Below are 19,878 nucleotides of genomic sequence, written 5' to 3'. Positions count from 1 at the left end.
CCTCTCTGTATTTTCCCATTCCCAGGTAACCAAAAAGGGAAATCTTTTTTTTTTTTTAATTCTTTTTCTGGAGGCTCTGTATTTTGTGCAGGTTTGGGAGGCACTAGTTTTCCCCAGCTTCCACTTGTGACCGAACTGCTGCCATAAAGAGACCTGGTGACAGACAGGGTAGATGCCATCCACCCCATTGCTGAGGGAGGCTGTGGCAGATGCTGCTCGTGGCACATGTCAGATGCTGAGTGGACATGGGCATGGCCTTGATCAGCCCTGACCCCCCCAGAAGCTGCTCTCCTGTGAGCATCACTGATGGCCTGAGTGACTAAGCAGCAGGACCATCATGAAGGACAAAAAGAGCTTTTTTTCCTGGTGAACTAGAGAACAGCCCTGCTGCCCTGTGGAATTTTATAATTAGCCTTTCTTATGTTGTGACTGTTTCCTTGAATAAGGCTGGCTGTGTTTTCTCTTCCTCAGAGCAGCGTAAGCCCGTAGCCTGATACTGCCAAGCCACTCAAAGAACACGCAGTAATGTTATAGACATGGAAAACATCTGAGATGCTGCCCGAATGGCCTGAGAAATCATGGACAGTGTGGAGAGCATCTTCAGGCTGCTGACTTTACCCCTGTGTGTCTGCATTTTAGGGAGGCATATGCACCTGGTGTTCAAAGTCTGGATATGGATTGATGCTGAAGTTGAAGATTTCCATCCCACAGGAGCTGGCAGCTACCCAGGACGGCAGAGAGTTTGTCAAAGTTTAGGCAAAACAGACTTAAAAGGCACCTTTGAAACTTGCATTTGTGAGCTGGCTAATTAGAACTTTGCTGCTACTGGGAAATAAAAAGTAAATGCCTAATTGCTAATTACTGAATCCTTACAAGAAAGTAATGGCAGATGGGTAACCGTGCAGTTACTGACAGTTGTAGCCAGAGTCTGCTTTGTACATAGTTAAAACATGAATCCCAGGTTTTTAAGGGCATTTAAAGGTCTGGGCTTTGTGTAGGAGCAAATGAGCAATCCAGCAGCAAGAGCAATGAGGCAACTGCCGCCTCCCATGAAGGAGAGGACAGGACTCCTGTTGCTCATAAGATCAACTTGTTCAAAGCCAAAAGCATGCCAGAATCCTAAAATTGCTGGGGAGCTGAAGAATTCACAAACCTAGGAAACCCGGTACGTTTGAGAGTCCTTTTGCTGTTGCCTTCGAGGCTGCTGAGAGCCTCAAGAGTCTCACATTGTCAGGCGTTTACTTGCAATAAAGATTAAAAGGCTGTAATGGTTAAAAGCGGTTAAACACATGCTTCCTTTTAAAATAGAGAGAGATGTCCCGGTCAGAAGCTGAAGGACACAACATGAATGTGTAGCACATGAGGTGATGGAGGTAGATGGGAAAGGTTTCCCACAAAGGGGGGAGTGGGGAACAACAACAACCCAAATCTTCATTTTTGAGAGTCTGGAGAAGATCTCCTTGGCTTCACCCTTGGAAAAGAAGAGCCCAGCTGCCTCCAATGTTTTGAGCGCCTGATGATGTGCTGCAGCAGCCAGGGACCTGCTGGGGATGCCCCAGCCCTGGGGTACGGGTATCTCTCACCACAGGAGAGATGGCACGGACGTGGCAGGTCTCTCTGATGTCCTCAGAAGAGCTGCCTTGGATGGCTGGGCAGGAAAAATCCTGCAAAAAAGTGACCTCTGAAGGCAATTTCTTGCCCAGGAACTGGCAGGGAAGACCATGTTTTGCAGGAGGAGTGGGACCCCCAGCAAGTGGTCCCCAAGTCCCTTGAGCAGGGCAGGAGGCTTGGGACCATCCCCTCCCGCTGTGTCCCGCTGCTGGCTCAGGCATCAACAGAAATATTTCCAGCCAGATGGTTATTGCTGGCTTCCTCTCCAGGTGGTCATTCAGACAGCAGAGGAGGGAGGTGGGAAGGAGCTGAAAAACCCAAATCCTCTGAAATAGCTGCTCCCTTCCCCTGAGGCGTAACCCAGGCTCTGCCAGCACCCAATTTAAGGATGTGTCCCTGCCTACCTTCCTGAAACCCGAGCCATTCCCTCCCCGCCATGTCTCCTTAGAGGTCTTCCCTCTCTTCCTCCCTCTCTCCTTCCTCCTCTTCTTCCATCTCCTCCTCCTCCCTCTCTTTCTCCTCTTCTTTCAGGATGATCTGCCCCAGGATAGGATGCAGGGCTGCTGTCCTGTGCTAGAGCTGTAACCCAGCTGACAGCAGCAGCTACCCAGACCCAAAGGTGCAAAGAGATGATGGGCTGTTCAGTTGATGGATGAGATCCTTTCTCTCTTCTTTCTCTGTCTTCCTTTTTTTTTTTTTTTTTTTTTTTTTAATTTACTAAACAAGATCTCATCTAAAGAAAAAATTCCTCCTTATCCCCATCACCTCTTTTCTGGGAATATTAATTTCAACAATTATTTTTTAACTTTTTTAACTAACTAGCCAGCTTTTTCCTTTACATCAAAAGAGAATAGTTATTTCTGGGATTCAGTATACCCATCTTTATACTGGAAAGAAAATACCAAACAGGTATGTGGATTTATAATGCTTTTTTTTTTTTTTTAGGTCAGTGTGGTAATTACAAATAATGATCTAATGGGGCAGTGGTGGCTGAAAGACTGTAATTTATCATGAAGTTGCTTGAATAGTTGAAAAGTGGAAGAATGACAGCTAGAGAGCAGGGTGTCAGTTCAGCCGTGGCCAAGGGGGACAAAAGGGGACTAAAGGACCCACCCGTGGGGTCTCATGTCCAGGCAGGAGGAGGGAGTTTTCACAAAGGATGAAGAGCTGGTTGGGCGCAGTGTGTCTGCTGTGGTGTGCGTTATTCGGGGTGAAAGCAGGCACTTTCTGTGCCCCGTGTTGCAGCCCTGCTCCTACCCTGTAAGTTTTGCACCAGGCGGAGTGGTCAGCGCTTGTGCAGGATGGGGGCTGATATGGGGTACACTGCTTCTTCCGTCAGATCTGTGGATGGGGTTTCTTTTACAGGACACCCAACAGCTTAGTTTGAAGGCACTTTCAGAAACCCATATGCAGCAACACTTTAAAAGGGATGCTGTGCTTTTCTACTGTGCCACAATGGTTTATTATGCCTTAAAAGCAGTTTTTAATCTATAGGTATTCTTAAATGATTCCAACACTCCCAGATGCAAGAAAAGGGGGCTCAGTTTGCAGCCAAAGCCCAAGCGTTGGGGTGAGGGTGGAGAAATAGGTGGAAAAAAACAGACAGAGAAGGAAAGTTGGGTTTTACCTTTTTGGAGTTGGTTATGGCACAGCATTGCAGCGGTTAATGCCCGCTGCTGCCTTGCCAGGGAGCAGGAACGTGCTGGCTCCGGCACAAAAGTGGCCAGTGATGACAATGTCCCAGAGAGCAGGACATGATGCGGGGGTTTGGCCAGGGCAGGGTGGCAGAGGGGCTGTCTGTCAGCCCTGCCCCACCGGAGAGCGGGGAGGGCTGGCGGGACAAAAGGCGACATTATTCAGTGCTGCAGGAGGGATGAATGGAGTATTGAAAGCACCACCTTAGAGAGTAGATAGATTTTCATCCCCCATCACTGAGCTGTCTGTCTGCTGGCGGGTCTCCTCCCGAGGCTTGGTCAGCAGGAGCTGAGTGGTGAGAGCTGGGGGGTGTAAGGGGGCCGTATCCCATCCACGATGGCTCCATCCGCACCTCCAGTGCTGTGCTACCATCATCTCTTGCTGGTGCATACAAAAAGCCTTGGCCTATCATCGTCTCTCGCTGGTGCAGGCAACAAAGTCAAAGGCTTGGTCTGGAGGCTTGGGAACCCCCAACCTACAGTCTTGGAGGACTTTGGCTGCGTGGACACAGCACCACCACACAGTCCCACCTGGGAGCTCTTCCCACCCTGCGCCTCTACATCAGGAAACCAGGAGCAGCAAAAGGCTGGATGAGGGGTTTCCCCAGGCGGGTGTTTGGTCACCAATACAGCAGATTTCCACGCCCTTTCACAAGTTTCTGACTGTCTGGCCATTCTGAGTAGATGCCTCAAGTGGCAGTAGTCAGTGGCCGTTCCTTCAAGAGATGTATCTTGTGTATGCTGGAGAGACTATAATAATTTTAGGGCTAGGTTTAGCTGAGACTAACAGCCTGGCTTTAGAGCCGGCATGTGAAAGCATCCTCACGATGGCACTCCTCTACCAGAGCAGGCTGCTGTCCCAGTGCTGCTGTCAGACCGGCTGCTGGGACTGCTGGGACACTGGTCTGGGTTCCCAGAGGTGTAAGGAGGAGCAGGATCAGCCCTCCTTCCCACTCCCCGACAGGGTGCGAATGAAAAAGAGCTAGAAATTCACCGTTTCAGCAGAAATTTCTAACGGGAGAAGTAAATGATGGGGAAATGGCAACTTACTATATTAAATGTCTTCCTTGTTTTCTGTCTGCCCTGTTTGCTTCCCATCTTGTCCCCATGGAGTTTGTGTCTCCATCCCGCCGGGGAATGAGGTTGTCCTATCAGACCCCAGAAATTTCTGTCTTCCCACAGAACTGCCTTTCCCTGCATTTTGAACTGCCTTTCCCTGCATTTTGAACTGCCTTTCCCTGCATTTCGAACTGCCTTTCCCTGCATTTCGAACTGCCTTTCCCTGCATTTTCCCGTGGGATGACAAAGAGTGAAGACAATGGGGCCCCTGGGCAAAGCCCCCGGGAATGTGCCAGCCGAGGCAGGCAGGTCTCATGTTGGGTGCTTAGCATGGAGATCCTGGGGGACATGTGTGGCCAGGGATTAGAGCTGCCCAGGAGAGCTCTTGGGTGCCTTAATTCGTCACAGGGTGATCAAAAAAGATGGGTGCAAGGCACTGGACAGAAAATTTTGGTATCTCAAGTGCCTTATATGACCATGTGTGCGGACCCCAGCACAGGCCAGGCACCGGGAAGGGGCCCTGGGAGTGGAGAGGCTGTGTCACCCGCAGAGCAGATCCCCTCTTCATGCAGGAGGAGGTGGACACGGTCTCCAGGAGCCCACTGGAGGAGAGAAACCAAGGCAAAGCAGAGGGTTGGCCATGGCTGTGTCCAGGCCGGGTTTTGGCTGAGTGTTTGTCACCAGCAGAGCTGGAGCAGCCTTGCAGTGGGGACATGGGGAGGGAAACCTGGCTGGGGGCGAAGTGAAGAACCATCCCTTTCCAAAGGGAGTTGTGTGACATGACTTGGTGGAGTACCAGGTGTACTTTGTGGTGTAGGAAGTGCCTTTCAGGTTTGTGCAGACGAGGAGCTCCTTCCCGGTTCTGCCTGGATTTAATGTGTGACTCAGTTTACCCACATGTGGTATGGGGTTTATGATGTATCTGTGCTATGGGGTTTGCCAGTAACCTCATGTAGAAGTAACAGAAGGACAAGCTCCATGTAGATGCGAACAGGATGGTTCCCTGATTGCCTTGAGGATGAAGACCCCTGGTGAGAGCTCCGAGGCTCAGCGTTCAGGTGTCCTGGTGGGTCTGAGGTCCATCCTTCTGCCTGTACAGTAGCCCAGCCCTGAAGCTTTTGCTGCTTCCAGTTTTGTCTCACTGGTGGGATGTGGACCTGCAGCTTCATCTTTCCACTCAAAAAAAATAATTTCCTGTTCTCAATAAACCCAACCTGAATTATTTTTCATGTGACTCCTGGTCATTGATCCAGCAAGTACCAAGGACAGACTTGCTTGCAGGTCCTGCATGGACCTTGGTGGGGCACAAGCTCTCCTGGCCATCACCACCAACACTGCTGTCTGCACGTTTCAGGCATAACCTCCCCTGGACACCCATCTGCAGTAGGACTGCGGCACAGCAATGGGAGGTGGTCCCTGCCCAGCCAGCCGGCACGGCATGAGAAGGCCAGAGATTGGGGTGCTGCCTCTCTCCCTGATGCCAGCCACACTCCTCCTTCTCCTTGGACGCACCGGTAAGCTCCCACATGACGCAGCAGGAGGGGGTAATTTTAGGCACCCACTGTCTCCCTCCTGGCCTCAGATTTGTGGGCAGATTTTCTTCATGAAGAGGCATGAGCAGGAGTATCACAATGTCCCCAACAGCACTGAGTGTGCACAGGGATGGAGGGAGCAAGTTCAGCTCTTATCTCCCACCACGACCCATGTGTGATGGCAATCCAGGGCTGGCAGGCGGCTGGAGCAGGCAGGAGGCAGGAGCAGGCAGCTGCTGGTGATGGGGACAGCACAGGTCTGAGCCCCAGAGCCCTCAGCGCTGCTGGGAGGATGCTGGTGGCCAAGGGATGGGAGCTGTGGGACCAGTCCCACCGAGGCGATGGGTTGGATGAGCACCCGTCCCCTGCGCACACCCATCCCAAGTCACTTCTGACAGGCACTGTCTTGCCAGGCTGATAAGTGGTTAAACTGAAGTGGAAAAAGCCATTTCTGCTCTCAAACGAGGGTCGGCACGAGCGCTGCAGCAGCGTGATTATCCTGGCGTGACTTGATCAGCGTAATTACAGACAGGCACCTTCCTACCTCAGCAGAGCCCCACCAAGACAAAGCCAGCCAGAAAGCAAGCAATTAAGGTGTAGTCAGACACCATAATTGGATTAAATCAGGTTTTTCAGCTCCCACCCCCTCAGATAGAGCTCCCTGCCCCCCCCCAGAGCTGCTGGTGGCATCACCTGAGCCCACAATCAGGCTGTGGGGACACTGGGGAGACCCCGGTGGGTCTGACGCTGTGTTCTGCACTGCTGGGCTCTCCCAGTTCTCTTCATTAATGGGCATGGCTGAGTTACTAACAAAGTGCAATTTGCCCTCTCAATTGGTGGTTTTATTTAGCACTGTGCCCTGAAAAGGATGGTGTTTATTTGAGCTAGTTTCCCCTTTTCTTTTGGCTTTGTGAAGCTGGATCAGAGAAACATGAAGGGCTCTATCTCTTCTCAGAAAATACTGTTTTCTTCTCATTCCTCATTAATGTAGACATACCAGGCATAGTTTTTTCAGGTCTCTTTTGACTTTGCTGGAAGATGCTCTCAAATGAATATTTCAGAGCTTTGATTTTGACTTAAAGGGAGATGAATATTGAATATTTAACAATGTCCTTTTTATCTGCTGCTTTTTCAGCACTGGAGTGGACTAGGTGTTAAAAATCAATACAAACCAGAATCAAACACTCTTCCTGAAAAGCCTCACATCTCCACATTTTTGGTGCAGAGGTGATCTGGATTACCTATCTCCTGTTATCCAGCCCACGGGGCAGTTGTGTCCTTCCCCGTCCTCTCCTTCAGCAAGTCAGCCTCTCTGCTCCCTTGGTCTTCCCTGTTTAATCTCCAGTTCTTCCTGGCATCGCAGCATTCCTTTCCAGCTGGGGAGGGCAGCGGCGCCCAGCCACAACTGGAGCTCCCCATCTGACACTGTTCATCCCAGCTATGGGTGGCATCTCGCTCCCAGCCCCTGACCCTGGATCACAGTTACAGCCAGACATCTGCCTTACTCCCCCTTCTGTTGGGGCTTCCAGGTCTTTCTTCAACAGCCCTGTTTTGTAAGCTGACTTAATGATCTCTCAGGCCACGTTCTACCAAGGGGGAAAGGAGGTGGGTTCATCTGCTCAACTGTCCCCCTCATGCTGCTTCTCATGGCGTTGACATTCACCTCCAGAGCAGCAGGAATTGATCTTCCTGTCAGTGCTCATAGGCTGAGCTTGAAGTAGGACAGGGCTGATCCAAGCCAGAGGTAGGAAAATAGGCCACAGAGCCACCATGGGTGTTGATCAGCCTTTGGCTGCTGTAACTAGTGTGGAGGGATTTCATCTGCTCGGAAGGCATCACCCGTGGGAGAGGGCTGTGACGCCAGAGTCTGAAGCCTGAGGCGCCCTGGATGCCTGAGGAGATCTGCGCTGCCCTCACTGCAAGCTGCCCTTAAGCGTCTGCTGAAGGTTTGCAGACTCCTGGGGCAGGGACAGGGACATCCGTGAGGTCCAGCCACCCATCCCCAGCCACCGTCCCCCGGGACACCATGATCACATTGCTGTGACCCTCTGGACAAGTCAGCAGCCTGGGCATCCCATGCTGGCAGCATCCCAGGGAGAGCCCACATCACTCAGAATTGAGGCCCAGAGGGGTTCTGTGCTCAAACAACGCCCAAACTGTGGGAGCCAGGCCCAGCCCAGTGGAGGGAGTGGGTTGTTGGGGGGACCTCTGGGTCTGCCTGTGGTCCCCCAGAGCATCCCCCCTCCGGGTGTGGGGCAGCTGGCAGGGGCTTTCAGAGCCCTTATTTAAACCCTGCGATGAGGATGCATCCTGCAAGCATTCAGTTCCCTCCAGATGCTGCTTGTTCACGCTAGTCAGAGAGGGCTGAGAATTAAATGGGAATTAAAGCCCTGCGGCAGCGCTTCTCGTGTTGCCGGGCAGCCAAGCCCCGAGGCAGAAATCACCAGGGGTCCGTCTGTGTACGGCAGACCTGCTGCTCCCTTCCTGAGCTGGCTGGGATCGAGAAACCCCATCCTGACTTTCTGACACCCCCAGATTATTCCAGCCCCAGAGCTGCAGGAGACCGGCAGCTCTTCCCTGGATTTACCCCCACCTCTACACGAAAGCAGTTTCATTTAATCAGGAAGACAACGGAGGAGTCTTTCCTCTCCCAGCACTTGCTCACTCTGCTCCACCGAGCTCCTTCCCAGCTGCGGGAGGACATTTCTGTGGCAAACTTGTTAAGCCCTTGGCAGCATCGCCCGGGCTCCGGTTACTGGCCGGGCTGGGTTCCCAGCCAAGGAGCTGTGGCCATGGCTGTGCTCCGTGCTCCTCTCCCTCCCAGTTTTTAACACACCTCTTCTCCTCCAACAGCTGATGGTGCCGCCAGCACCCAGTGCGAGGTGCCATGCACCCCAAAGGGTGAAAGGTGAGGGGACAGACACCCATACCTCTATGTCCCCCACACCAGCCCGGTGCAGCTGGACCCAGTGGTGTTTTATGGGCCGCGGCTCCTGGCGTGGGCTGCGGAGCAGGGCTCAGCCCAAGCCCCGCAGCTGGCAGGACACTGCTCCCACACCAGAAGCCTCCTCCTGCCTGGTGGCATGCGGCAGTGGCTGCCTGCAGTTCTCCAGCACTGCCTGTTTCCATCCCAGAAGGTGGCTGCACCCCATCAATGGGTGTGTTGGTACACGAGTATAAATATAGAGCTTGCAAAAAGCAGATTTTGTTGGGGGAAAAAAAAAGAAAAAAGTTCAAATAGGGATTCCCAGTGCAGCATCTTCCATCAGGAGATCTCCAGCAGGTTTCCTGTGTCAGGCAGGATTGGTTTTCTTCTCTGCCATCTCACCCCCCAAGTTTCTGGGGGGAGAAGGGGCACAGGGCAGGAGGGTGCGGGAGCTGCCTGAGACCTACAGCAAGTCAGCAATGGAGCCAGGGAGACACGAAGTTCCCCAAGACCTGGCCCAAGGCTTCATCTCAGGGAGCTGCACAAACCCGGGTGAACCAGGACTTAGGGAAGGGGGACACACATGTAGACCGGTGGTTAGAGCACAGTCCCGCCACAGGCACTCACACCACACACTGCTGCCTCAGTTTCCCCACCTGTGAAGCAGATGAAATGATGCTCTGGGTTGGGCATTTATTCTTTCCCCTACAAACCCCAGGTCTTTGCAGTAAAGGGAAGAGTCTGGGAGGCTGCCAGGCCCTATTGGACCCAGCCATGCCCACCCGCATCCCTGCTGCCATCATCTTCTGAGCTGCATCCCTCCTCTGCTCGCTGCAAGGACACTGGGGAGATCTGATCCCTTTTCTTCTCCCTTGCAGGCACCACCTCAGAGCCCACACTGTTGGCATTCCCAGGTAAGATTCTTCTCTTAAAGTCTCTTTTCTCTAGAAAGTTTTGTATTTGAAAAATGCAATTATTTTTTTTGTTAAAAATGGGGTCTGGAGGATTTAAAAAAAGGAGGCATATTCATTTTGAACAAAAAGCAGCAACAAAAAGCTACAATTCTTTTATAGAAAGAAAATAGAGATTCTTTATTATCCCTATGCCGCTTATTATCCTGAGAAGGGAATTTTGCCGCTTCCTGCTGGGTCCCTGTCCCTGTGCCATTCGTCACGCCCAAGCAAATAATTCCCTTGACGTGGTAGGCCAGGGAGTTTACGTGCCTGCTCCCCATTGCCAGCAGCTTGAGAGATCATCTCCATCCCACCAACTCCCACGTGGGACCAGCTCTGGACGCATTCGTTGAACCTAACAAGAATTTGTTAATTGCATCTTGTCGCTTGTCACCCATCATATGGCATCACGCAATGCCACATGTCTGCTTTCCTCTTCTACGTTGGGTTATTGCCCAGGCCATTAGTAGGCAAGATGATGGGCAGATGAAGAGAAGTCCACACCTCACTGTCAGGTGGACAGCAGCAAGCCAACAGCTGCCTTGTGCTACAGTGAAGGGTCACCATTTTCTTTAAGGAGCAGAGATTTGGTGGAGACAGGGCTCATGCCTTCCCCATGACACTCCCAAGAGTGTTTGTCACCTCCTTGGCCCCAGCGTGGGTTCGTTGCTTGCTGAGGGACCTCTCTCTGCCATCCTTTCAGAGATACGGCTTGCCAACGGGCCCAGCCGGTGCCAGGGGCGAGTGGAGATCCTCTACAATGGCTCCTGGGGGACAGTCTGTGATGACGACTGGGACATTGTGGATGCCAACGTGGTGTGTCGCCAGCTGGGCTGCGGCCACGCCATCGCCCTCCCAGCCGCCATGACCTTCGGCCAAGGGAGCGGGCCCATCTTCCTGGACAATGTGGACTGCAAGGGCCGGGAGGCAGCCTTGAGCGAGTGCTGGAGCCATGGCTGGGGCATCCACAACTGCTACCACTACGAGGATGTGGCTGTTGTGTGCAACGGTAAGGAGGTTTGGTTCCTCAGGGGGAAGGAGAGCAGGGGGGTGCCTGCGGTGCTGTAAGCCTTGGTGTCTGCAGATGTGCCAGGGGATCCCAGGAGTTGTATCTCAGAGCCTGTTCCTCTGAGCCTGGGTCAGTCAAACCTCCTCTGCATCCTTCCTCCACCCCTTTCCTCAACCCAGGTCATCTCCCAGCTCAGCATGCTGGTGCTCCATAAGGTAACCAGCTTGGTTTGTGTTCCCTGTCACTCCCAGCTCAGGGACTTTGCAACCTCTCCAGCATGAGCCCTGGGGAAAGAGCACATGCCCACCCACACTCCTGCCTCTGACTCAGCCGCTGCCCAACTGCTCTTTCTCCTTTTGACTTGTCTTTCTTTAAATTGCTGAGCTTGGCAGTAGGAAATGTTCCCAAAGGTGAGAAATGCAGTGGAAAGTGTTTGAACTTGGCAAGTGAAAGTGGAACGACTCTGTGCCGACCCCCATATACACTACACACTCCTCCTGCATAGCTGCGTAGGGTTTGCTCATCAGCCACGCATCAACGTCCAGCAAAGGTGAGGTTGTGCAGACCTGGAACTCGCCCACGGCCGCAACTGCTCAGTGAATCCCCACATCCTGCAGGAGCAGGGCTTGGAGAGGGGGGATGCTGGTTTGGCTGGTGGGTTGGAGCAGCAGCAACTGGAGGAAGTAAGTCACGGTTTGAGCAGGAACCCCAAATCAAGGCGCTGCTGGAGAGGAGAGGTGGAAGGACTGAAGAAGGAGGTGGGGCAATTGGGTCCAAGGGCAGAGGACAGCTTGAGCTTGTTCGGTGTTTGTAGCTTGATTGGTGAAGGACACCCGGAGATCCTCTGGGGTGGCCTCAGAGGAGATGCAGGAGTTTGACCCAAGCACCAGACCCCTAGGAAAGGTGCTCCCACCTGTGATGGATGGAAGTTTTCAAGAGCCAGTTTTCTGTTGGTTGTGGTTATGGAGGAAAGCGTGAAGCTGGCCAGATCTTCGCCATGTTGATGGGCTGGGTTTCCCAGGATCTTCCCGCAGCCCTTGGGCACGCGTGTGGCTGGCTATCAGACTGCTCGGCTCCACTGCCATCCAGCTCCTGCACCACTCCCAGATAATTTCACCAGCCCAGCTGAGATGCTGGGACAAGACTGGCAATGTCATAGCTTGAAAAATCTTCCTTAGCAAAACAAATATAGGTAAAACCAGCAGGAAAATCAAAATAGTACTGTTTTTTCTATATATATGCCATGACTTAGTGTCCAAATCCCATGACAGGTAGTAGCCTGACGCTCAGTGCTGCTCAGTGCAGCATTATGATTTAGTCTGGGTGCCCATGCCATGTTACCAGGCACAACTCCCCACCATGCCAGCACCAAGGTCCTGGCTCCATCCACCTTCCTGCACCTACAACGGGCAGATAGCTCTGCGTGGGGCAGTGCAGCTGCAAATCCCTCTTTCTTTCCCCGTCAGGGCTGGTTTGGTGCAAACCCTCTTGCTTTCCACGGTGTGTGGTGGGAGCAGCGAGGCGGGCAGCACGGGGCACTGCTCACAGCCGGCGTCTGGACAGATCGCTTCAGGCAGCAACGGACACCACCTCTCTGCTTCCCTTTTCAGAGCTCTCGCCAACACAAGCCAGTGAAGGACCGACAAGCAGGACACTCACGGCCTCGGTACAGGATGGGGAAAGTAAGCTGCTCAGCCATCAGTTGCAGGGGCCCATCCTGGCTGAGGGCTGGTACCCACCCGTCACCCTCTGCCCCTCCGTGGAGCACCCTGACTCCAGGGCAGACCCCTGGGCACCCCGTTGTTGTGCCAGGGGTTCACTGAGGCCCCCATCATCTGTGCTGCCTTAAAGTTCTGGGGTTGTTTAGTCTGGAGAAGAGGAGGCTGAGGGGAGACCTCATCACCCTCTACAGCTCCCTGAAAGGAGGGTGCAGAGATGGGGGATGAACCTCTTTAACCAAGTAATAAGTGATAGGACAAGAGGGAATGGCCTCAAGTTGTGCCAGAGCAGGGTTAGACTGGATATTAGGAAGTATTTTTTCCAGAAGGGGTTGTTGGGCGTTGGAATGGGCTGCCCAGGGCAGGGGGGGAGTCCCCATCCCTGGAGGGGTTGAAGAGTTGGGTTGACCCAGCGCTGAGGGATCTGGTGGAGTTGAGAACGGTCAGGGTGAGGTTCATGGTTGGACTGGAGGAGCTTCAAGGTCTTTTCCAACCAAGATGATTCTGTGATAAAGCATCACCCCTTCCCGTGCAATTTTTGCCCAGTTTCTTTGCCGTCATGGGCACTGCTGAATTCGGGCTTGGTGGCTTCGCCCTGCCGTGGCACATGCGGTGACATCCTGGGGAAAGCAATGCCCTTCTCAGCGCATGCTGCCACCCTCCAGGTGACGGCAGCATCCGTCTGGTGAGCGGGACCGACACCTGTCAAGGCCGGGTGGAGATCTTCTACCGTGGGAACTGGGGCACTGTCTGTGATGACGATTGGGGCCTGAGCGACGCCAGCGTGGTGTGCAAGCAGGTGGGCTGTGGCCAAGCCCTGGATTACAAGAGCAATGCTTATTTCGGCTACGGCACAGGGCGCATCCTCCTGGACAACGTCAACTGCGACGGCAGCGAGCCCTTCCTCTCCGCCTGCTACAGCCTCGGCTGGGGCATCCATAACTGCGGCCACCACGAGGATGCTGGGGTCATCTGCACAGGTACCGGGGCAGAGCATCGCCTTCAGGGCTGTCCCCTGGGGGGGAAAAATCCAGGGACATCCTGGTCTCCAAGGAGAGATGGCCTCAGAGAGATGCTGACATGCCCAAGGTCAGACAGGGACCCGGGCTCTGCGCTGCGGGACCATCCTTTCTCCTTAACTGCTGTCATCCTGGCACTCTGGAGCAGGCTGCGACACCACGCCGCCGAGAGCCTGGGACATGGCCCAAGCAGCAATTTGCAAGGGAAATGCATCTGCTGGCCTGCCATTTCCCTGCTCTGCCGGCTGGAAAACAAGCTGCCCGCGTCCGGAAGGAGCGAGCGGCTGCCAGGGACCAGGCATGATGCCAGGCTCAGCTTGCCTCCCCTTCCCCCCTGAATGATGTATTTCTGCCATTCTCCACTGATTACCATTTATAATGTTAATAATCCCCCTGAATTCCCTCATTATGACAGGAGCGCTAAGTGCCAGCACTTTCCCTTTCCCACTATTAACGAACAAAGGGGCTGATGCGGGAGAAAAAGGACAATTTTTTCAGACTGGTCCTTTCCTCCCTAAACGTCCCCGTCCCCTTCTGGCACCTCGCCTGGGCATGGAGCCAACGGCACCACGACACACAGCCCTTGCTCGGTGAGGTGGGGAAAAATGAAGCTCTAGAGCTAATGAACCCTGCCTGGTAAACGTCCCAGGTACGTGGAGAAGCAAGTGACCCCATCGGTGCTGCAGGTGGGACCTCAGCACTTGGGCTGGGTTGGGGTGAAGCACCATCTCCAGCACATGGGCCGTGGGGGTAGCGGCTGGACATGGTCCATCTCCATCCCCCACCATCCTGGAGCACCCAGAACACCCTGGGGCTGCCTCCTGGAGTCAGCAAGTTCACAGCTTTGCAGCTTTTCCTCACGTGTCACCTCTGTCCCTCTGTGTCACCGCAGGACTGGACACATCCACCATCACGTCCTTCACCACCTCGGGGGCCCTGGTCTATGAGGAGACGCTCACTGCCACGGCCACAGGTAGGAAGGTGGCACCCACCTGGCTGTAGCTGGGGATGGGGGGGACAACTGTGCCTTCTGTGTCTCCCTGTGACCCCAGTGTGGTCACCCTGGAGTCCTGCCACACGTAGGTGAGGCTCGGGGGGTGACATTGCCCACGGCAGGAACTTGCCATGAGGCTGCCACGGTGCTAGAGACCGCTGGCACCAACCGGAGCAGGGGGAGCGGGTGCTGGAGCTGGACACCCCCCAACGCCTGCGTGTCCCCACGCTTGTCCCAGCAGCGACAGACGGCAGGGACCAGCCCTCCCAGGCCACCGAGGTGGCCACCACCGCTCTCCTTACCATCGAGCAGGAAAGTAAGTGTGCGGCCGGCCATTGGTTGTCCTGCACAGGGTCCAACACGGATCCCTGGGCTCCACATCCCTGGGGGGTTACCCCACGTCCCCAGGGCTCGCCCTACAGCCCCTGTTACCCCATGCTCCCAGAGGACCTTCCGCATCCCCTGGGTTTACCCCATTTTCCCAGGACTCACCCCACATTTCCCAAGGGAACTCCGGCACCCACAGTTCACCCCACACCACCAGGGAGTTGCCCCATGCCCCCAGGATGTACTACACCTCCTCAGAGCTCTCTTATGTCCCTAGGCATACCCCAGGGAGTTACATTCCCAGGGCTCACCCCACATCCTCAGGGCTCACCCCATGCCCCCAAGGCCACTTCTATATCCCCAGAGGTTATCCCATGTGCCCAGTGCTTGACCCATGCCCCAGCAGTTACCCCACATCGTCAGGGCTCCCCTCATATCCTCAGGGGCTCACCCCATATCCCCAGGGGTTCACCCCCCATCTCCAGGGATTACCCCATGCCCACAGTACTCTCCCAGTGCTATCTGGGCATTGGCCCATGTCCCCAGAGTCACCCCACATCCCCAAGACTCACCCTATGTCCCCGAGGGGCTCAGCACATGCCCCCAAGAGGTTGCTCCCATGTCCCCAGGGGTTACCCAGGTGCTCACCCCACGCCCCCAAGGGCTCACCCTGCATCCCCAGGGCTCACCCTGTGCTCCCCGGGGGTTTACCGCATGTCCCCGGAGGGTCAGTGGGGGACATGGGACCCCCCGCAGAGCCCCGGCCCCCCAGCAGCGTGCCTGTGCCGGGGCCCTCATGCAGGTGGCGGCGTGCGGCTGGCGAACGGGAACGGGACCTGCCGCGGGCGGGTGGAGGTGCGGCACCATGGCACATGGGGCACTGTCTGCGACGACGACTGGGACTTCCCCGATGCCCAGGTGGTGTGCCGGCAGCTGGGCTGTGGCGCTGCCCTCGCCGCCACCGTCCTCGGCTCCTTCGGCTATGGCAGCGGGCCCATCCTGCTGGATAATGTGGGCTGCAGCGGCGGCGAGGCTCGCCTGGCCGACTGCTTCCACCTGGGCTGGGGGCAGCACAACTGTGGCCACCACGAGGATGCCGGAGTCATTTGCCGAGGTGAGAGCAGGAGCCAGCCCAGTGGCCACTGAGCTCCTCCCTGAGGGTCTTCCCTTGCTGGACGGGTGGGACAGGGGGGATAGATGCAACCCCCCAGGGCTCCCCAGATCTCTGCTGGAGCCTGGCTCCATGGCATGGAAATCCAACAAGATAATGGGTGTACGGAAGATTTTGGCCACACTCAGGCTGACTGAGGGAAATGGGGTCCTGGTGGCAGGTGAGTGTGAGCCCCCAGACCCTGGAGCTCCTCCTGCCCTCGGGGGGACAGCAGCAGCAGTTGGGTGCCATGATGTTCCAGTGATTGCCAAAGCATGGGTAGTACCCCCCTGGTCTCCATCTGTGCGCTTTCCTGGAAGGGCAGTGGCTGCACATCCCACCCCACAAATCTCTGCATCCATCCCCGTCCACCCCACACAGCTGCTGGGGGGCTCTCACCTGGCCCTGAGGGGCACAGGAATCCCCTGAGTCACTTTTCCCACCCCTTCTCCACTGCACCAGGCGCTGATAACACTGGAGATCATTTCCAAGAAGCCACCGCTATGACCACCACATCATCCCTGACTCGTCTCAAGGACGGTACGTACCAAGGTACCGCCTGGAGACACAGTGCCAGCCCTGGGGATGCTCTGCACCCACACAGGCTGGAAACGGAGGTGGCTTGGGCAGAGGCCAGCGGCTTTGGCAGTGTCTGCAGCACCGACCTGGAGCAACCCATGGGACAGGGAAAGGCTGTGTTGGTGGCACCGTTAAGCTGTGACCTCTCCTGGTGCCCCCAGGGCTGGTCCAGGCAGAGGAGGTGATGGACCTCAATGGGGAGGTGATGAACCGATGGGGCTGAGCTGGGAATTGTAGATTATTGTCTGTTCCTTCAACCTGAACACCCACCGTGATGCTTCGGGGGTCAGCCCCAGTTCGGATGCTGGCAAGTGGTCATCTACTCGTGCTCCTGCCCCTGCAGAGGCAGTGGGGGAGCTGTAGGCAGGAGCAAACACCTGCCTATCCTTGGAGAGACCAGAGTTCTCCTTGCTCTGGGGCCACCTGGCCAGGAAGGGTCCCTTCTCCACCAGCCCTGGGGACCCAGCCCAGTGGGTACCACGGTCCCAGGGTAGTGGCAGGCAGGAAGAGAGGGATGCAGTGTTGGGGTGGGATGGACAGGGGCTTCCCCAGGGGCTGCCTCACCCCATCCCCTCCACAGGGTCCCTGCGCCTGGTGAACGGCAGCCACCGGTGCGAGGGACGTGTGGAGATGTTCTACCTGTCCCAGTGGGGGACGGTGTGCGACGACGCCTGGGACCTGCGGGATGCCAAGGTGGTGTGCAGGCAGCTGGGCTGTGGGCACGCTATGGCAGCCTGGGGGGAGGCACGCTACGGCCAGGGCACTGGCTACATCTTCCTCGACAACCTCAAGTGCAAGGGCCATGAGCCCTCACTGCTGCGCTGCTCCCACATCCGCTGGGATGTCCACAACTGCGACCACTCCGAGGATGCTGGTGCTGTCTGCGGGTTCCTATGACCACCCATCTGCTGGGACCCTCACTCAGGTATGAGGGGACGGGGATGGTGGGGGCAGGTGGTGGCAATGCCCATGGTGAGGGGCTGAACCTGGCTGCTGGTCAGGGACACTCAGCCTCTGCCTCAGTTTCCCCACTCACCCCACAGGGGCACTGGCTGGGCCCCTCCATGGGTGTTTGGGCTCTGAGGGTGGGAAGAGCTGGGTGAAGACTGGGCTCTCCTCAGCTCCTAAAACACTGGTTGAAGTTTCCCCCCCACCCCCCACCCCTGCACTGCCCCTTGCAAAAACAAAACAATTTTTTGTGTCAAATCTGGTTGGTTTCAGACATTTTGTTTGAGATGAGGAGAGGAAAAATTGATATTCTGCTGTGAAAATGATGTTAGATTATACTCAGAAAATGTAAAAAGGGGACTGAAATCAAACCAGGATAATACAGTGGCTCTGCAGTGAGTTGCTGCTGTTCTGCAATTTGCTTTGCAAACCTCCCAGCAATTCAAGTACCAGGTTTTTCTTCCCATTTTGGCAGAAGAAACACCAAGTCCTCATCAGTTTCCATGCAGCAGAAATCTCACACTGTCTGCAACCCCGTCCCACTTTGCTGTTGCCCAGTAATTTTTCCTGGTGCCCATTTCACCTCCTGTTTCTTCTGCAAAAGCCGCTGGGTTTGCAGAGAGCTCAGCTAAGATTTCCCTTCCCTGGGGGGCTTCCGAACAGCCAGCCCCTGCTCAAAAAGGCCCCTGGGGCGTGGGGAAGGAGCAGGCTCCCCTCAGCCTCGCCATCCTTCTCCATCCTTTGTGGTCCAGACCAGCTCCCTGCCAGCTCTGGCTCCTCTGTCCCAGAAGCTCCATGATGCTCCGTGCCCCAGAGTGTCCAGGGCAGGAGCAGACGGAGAACCACAGGAAAGATCCCAAATCCCTGCCCAGCGTGAGGGGAGGGTGGCAGTGCCTTTGGGGTAAAGGCTGTTTCCCTCCCAGATTAGGTGGAAGGACCCAGCCTGCAGCACCAGCCACCTTCACCCTCCACTGTTTCTGATTTCTAACGGGACACCAGCAAAACGACCTTCATGTTTTCGTGGATGGAGTGCGAGGGTGGAAAAGGGCTCATGCAGTGGCGCAGAGTAGGTCCTGGCTGCTCCCTCCACTGCACTGCTCCTCTATTTGTGCAATTCTTTTGTTAATAATGATAGATTGTGCATACTCCTGGGTTGGGCTTTTTCCCATTTTTTCTTATATGTGTTCGAGTTGGTTTTGTGAATAAATAAAAAGTCCTTTAAAGGTGTGCTGAGAACTGACTTCCTCCTCTGCCAACAGTTAGGAGCACACGGCTGGGGAGACGCAATGCCCCAAGCCCAGAGGTGAGGGCTCAGCTCTGGCTGCCCAAAATTGGTGCAGATCCCTTGCCGGCTCGAGCAGCCCTCGAGTCCCGCCCAGCTGGGAGCTGAGCTTGGACCCTTCCCCACACCAGCCCTGGGGGTACAGCCCCGACCCTCACCAGGCTCAGGAGGGTGAGGTTGGGCCCAGCTCTGGGCTGGGTCCTGGTGGGATTTGGCAGCCCCATGGGCTGCGGGGTCGCTGCTGAAGCGGGTGTGTTGCCGTTGTGCGGCTGCACGGGCTCTGCAGTGCTGACGGCAGGTTTGGTGCTGCTTGCTAAGGACCGAGGAGCAGACGGGAAGAGAGACTGTCCTGGGAGCTGTAACCCCTGCTGCCGCCTGCGGGAGAGGCTGTGACTGCAGGGCTGAGGACTGGGAGAGAGGGCTCCCCAGTTTGTGGAGGCTTTTCCGCACCCCAGTCGCCGGTGGTGGTGACCTGGGCAGAGGCATGCTGACACGTCCCAGCTGCCAGACCTCTGCGGACATTGGGGACGTGTCCCCAGGCAGCTCCCAGGCTGGTGCAGGTCCCCTCAGGCGGCCTTGGCCCCGTGCTCCAGCACCCAGCATCAGACTGACATTGACTGCCTCTCCACCGCATCCCGTGGGCAGGGTTTTCCCAGCACCTTGCTCCCAGCCCAGATTTCCATCAGTGGGGAAACTGAGGCACGGAAGCATCTTCCAGGCAGGCTGTGGCAGCACAGCTGGACATGGGCTTGCTGGGACCCTGGGAGAGGGCAGGGGGGGTCAGCACGTGAATGATATCTCTCCTTTTACTGGGTCACCAGGTCCTGCACGCTTGGCTGCCCACTCCGCGGCCTCCTCACCGCCCTTGTTGTCAGCACCACCTCCCGCCTTGCCTCCTGCCTCCGGGACAGCTGGGCAATGCCTGGGTCCTGCTGCAAGAGGAGGGGGGCAGAGCTGTCCCTGGCAGCCCCTCAGGCCCCCCACAGCCCACGCCAGCTGGGGATGGGTCAGAGGGTGCTGTGGGTACCACCAGCTAGGCCCCCCCTCCCTGTGGCTGTGGGAGGAGTAAGGGGGGGG

At 55.7% G+C, this 19,878-nt stretch overlaps 1 protein-coding gene across 3 annotated transcripts; it reads left to right on the top strand.

Moving 5' to 3' along the window:
* Positions 1 to 5,791: 5,791 nt before the first annotated feature.
* On the top strand, positions 5,792 to 18,699 carry SSC4D (scavenger receptor cysteine rich family member with 4 domains). Of its 3 annotated transcripts, none has more exons than XM_026861619.1 (11): positions 5,792 to 5,878; positions 9,701 to 9,736; positions 10,479 to 10,784; positions 12,395 to 12,466; positions 13,168 to 13,482; positions 14,414 to 14,494; positions 14,757 to 14,831; positions 15,645 to 15,956; positions 16,455 to 16,532; positions 17,152 to 17,496; positions 18,443 to 18,699. In XM_026861619.1, exons 1-10 carry the CDS (start codon positions 5,803 to 5,805, stop codon positions 17,466 to 17,468), a joined length of 1,668 nt encoding a protein of 555 aa, XP_026717420.1. In that variant the 5' UTR covers positions 5,792 to 5,802; the 3' UTR covers positions 17,469 to 17,496; positions 18,443 to 18,699. The 3 variants fall into 3 exon arrangements, with proteins under 3 accessions (XP_026717420.1, XP_026717419.1, XP_026717418.1); XM_026861618.1 differs by having other exon boundaries at positions 14,754 to 14,831; positions 18,448 to 18,699; XM_026861617.1 differs by having other exon boundaries at positions 14,754 to 14,831.
* The last annotated feature ends 1,179 nt before the right edge of the window (positions 18,700 to 19,878 follow it).

This window comes from Athene cunicularia (genome assembly GCF_003259725.1).
Source record: "Athene cunicularia isolate RWA chromosome 19 unlocalized genomic scaffold, athCun1 chr19_part1, whole genome shotgun sequence".
In the NCBI taxonomy this organism is placed as follows: domain Eukaryota; kingdom Metazoa; phylum Chordata; class Aves; order Strigiformes; family Strigidae; genus Athene; species Athene cunicularia.
This window is presented reverse-complemented; position numbering and strand designations above follow the sequence as displayed.

Excerpts from the sequence above, each read along its gene's own strand:
- SSC4D (XM_026861618.1), top strand. The coding sequence starts at position 5,803 with ATGAGAAGGCCAGAGATTGGGGTGCTGCCTCTCTCCCTGATGCCAGCC. Across the intron at positions 5,879-9,700 it reads CCTTCTCCTTGGACGCACCG|GCACCACCTCAGAGCCCACA; the intron begins GTAAGCTCCCAC and ends TCTCCCTTGCAG. Across the intron at positions 10,785-12,394 it reads TGTGGCTGTTGTGTGCAACG|AGCTCTCGCCAACACAAGCC; the intron begins GTAAGGAGGTTT and ends TTCCCTTTTCAG.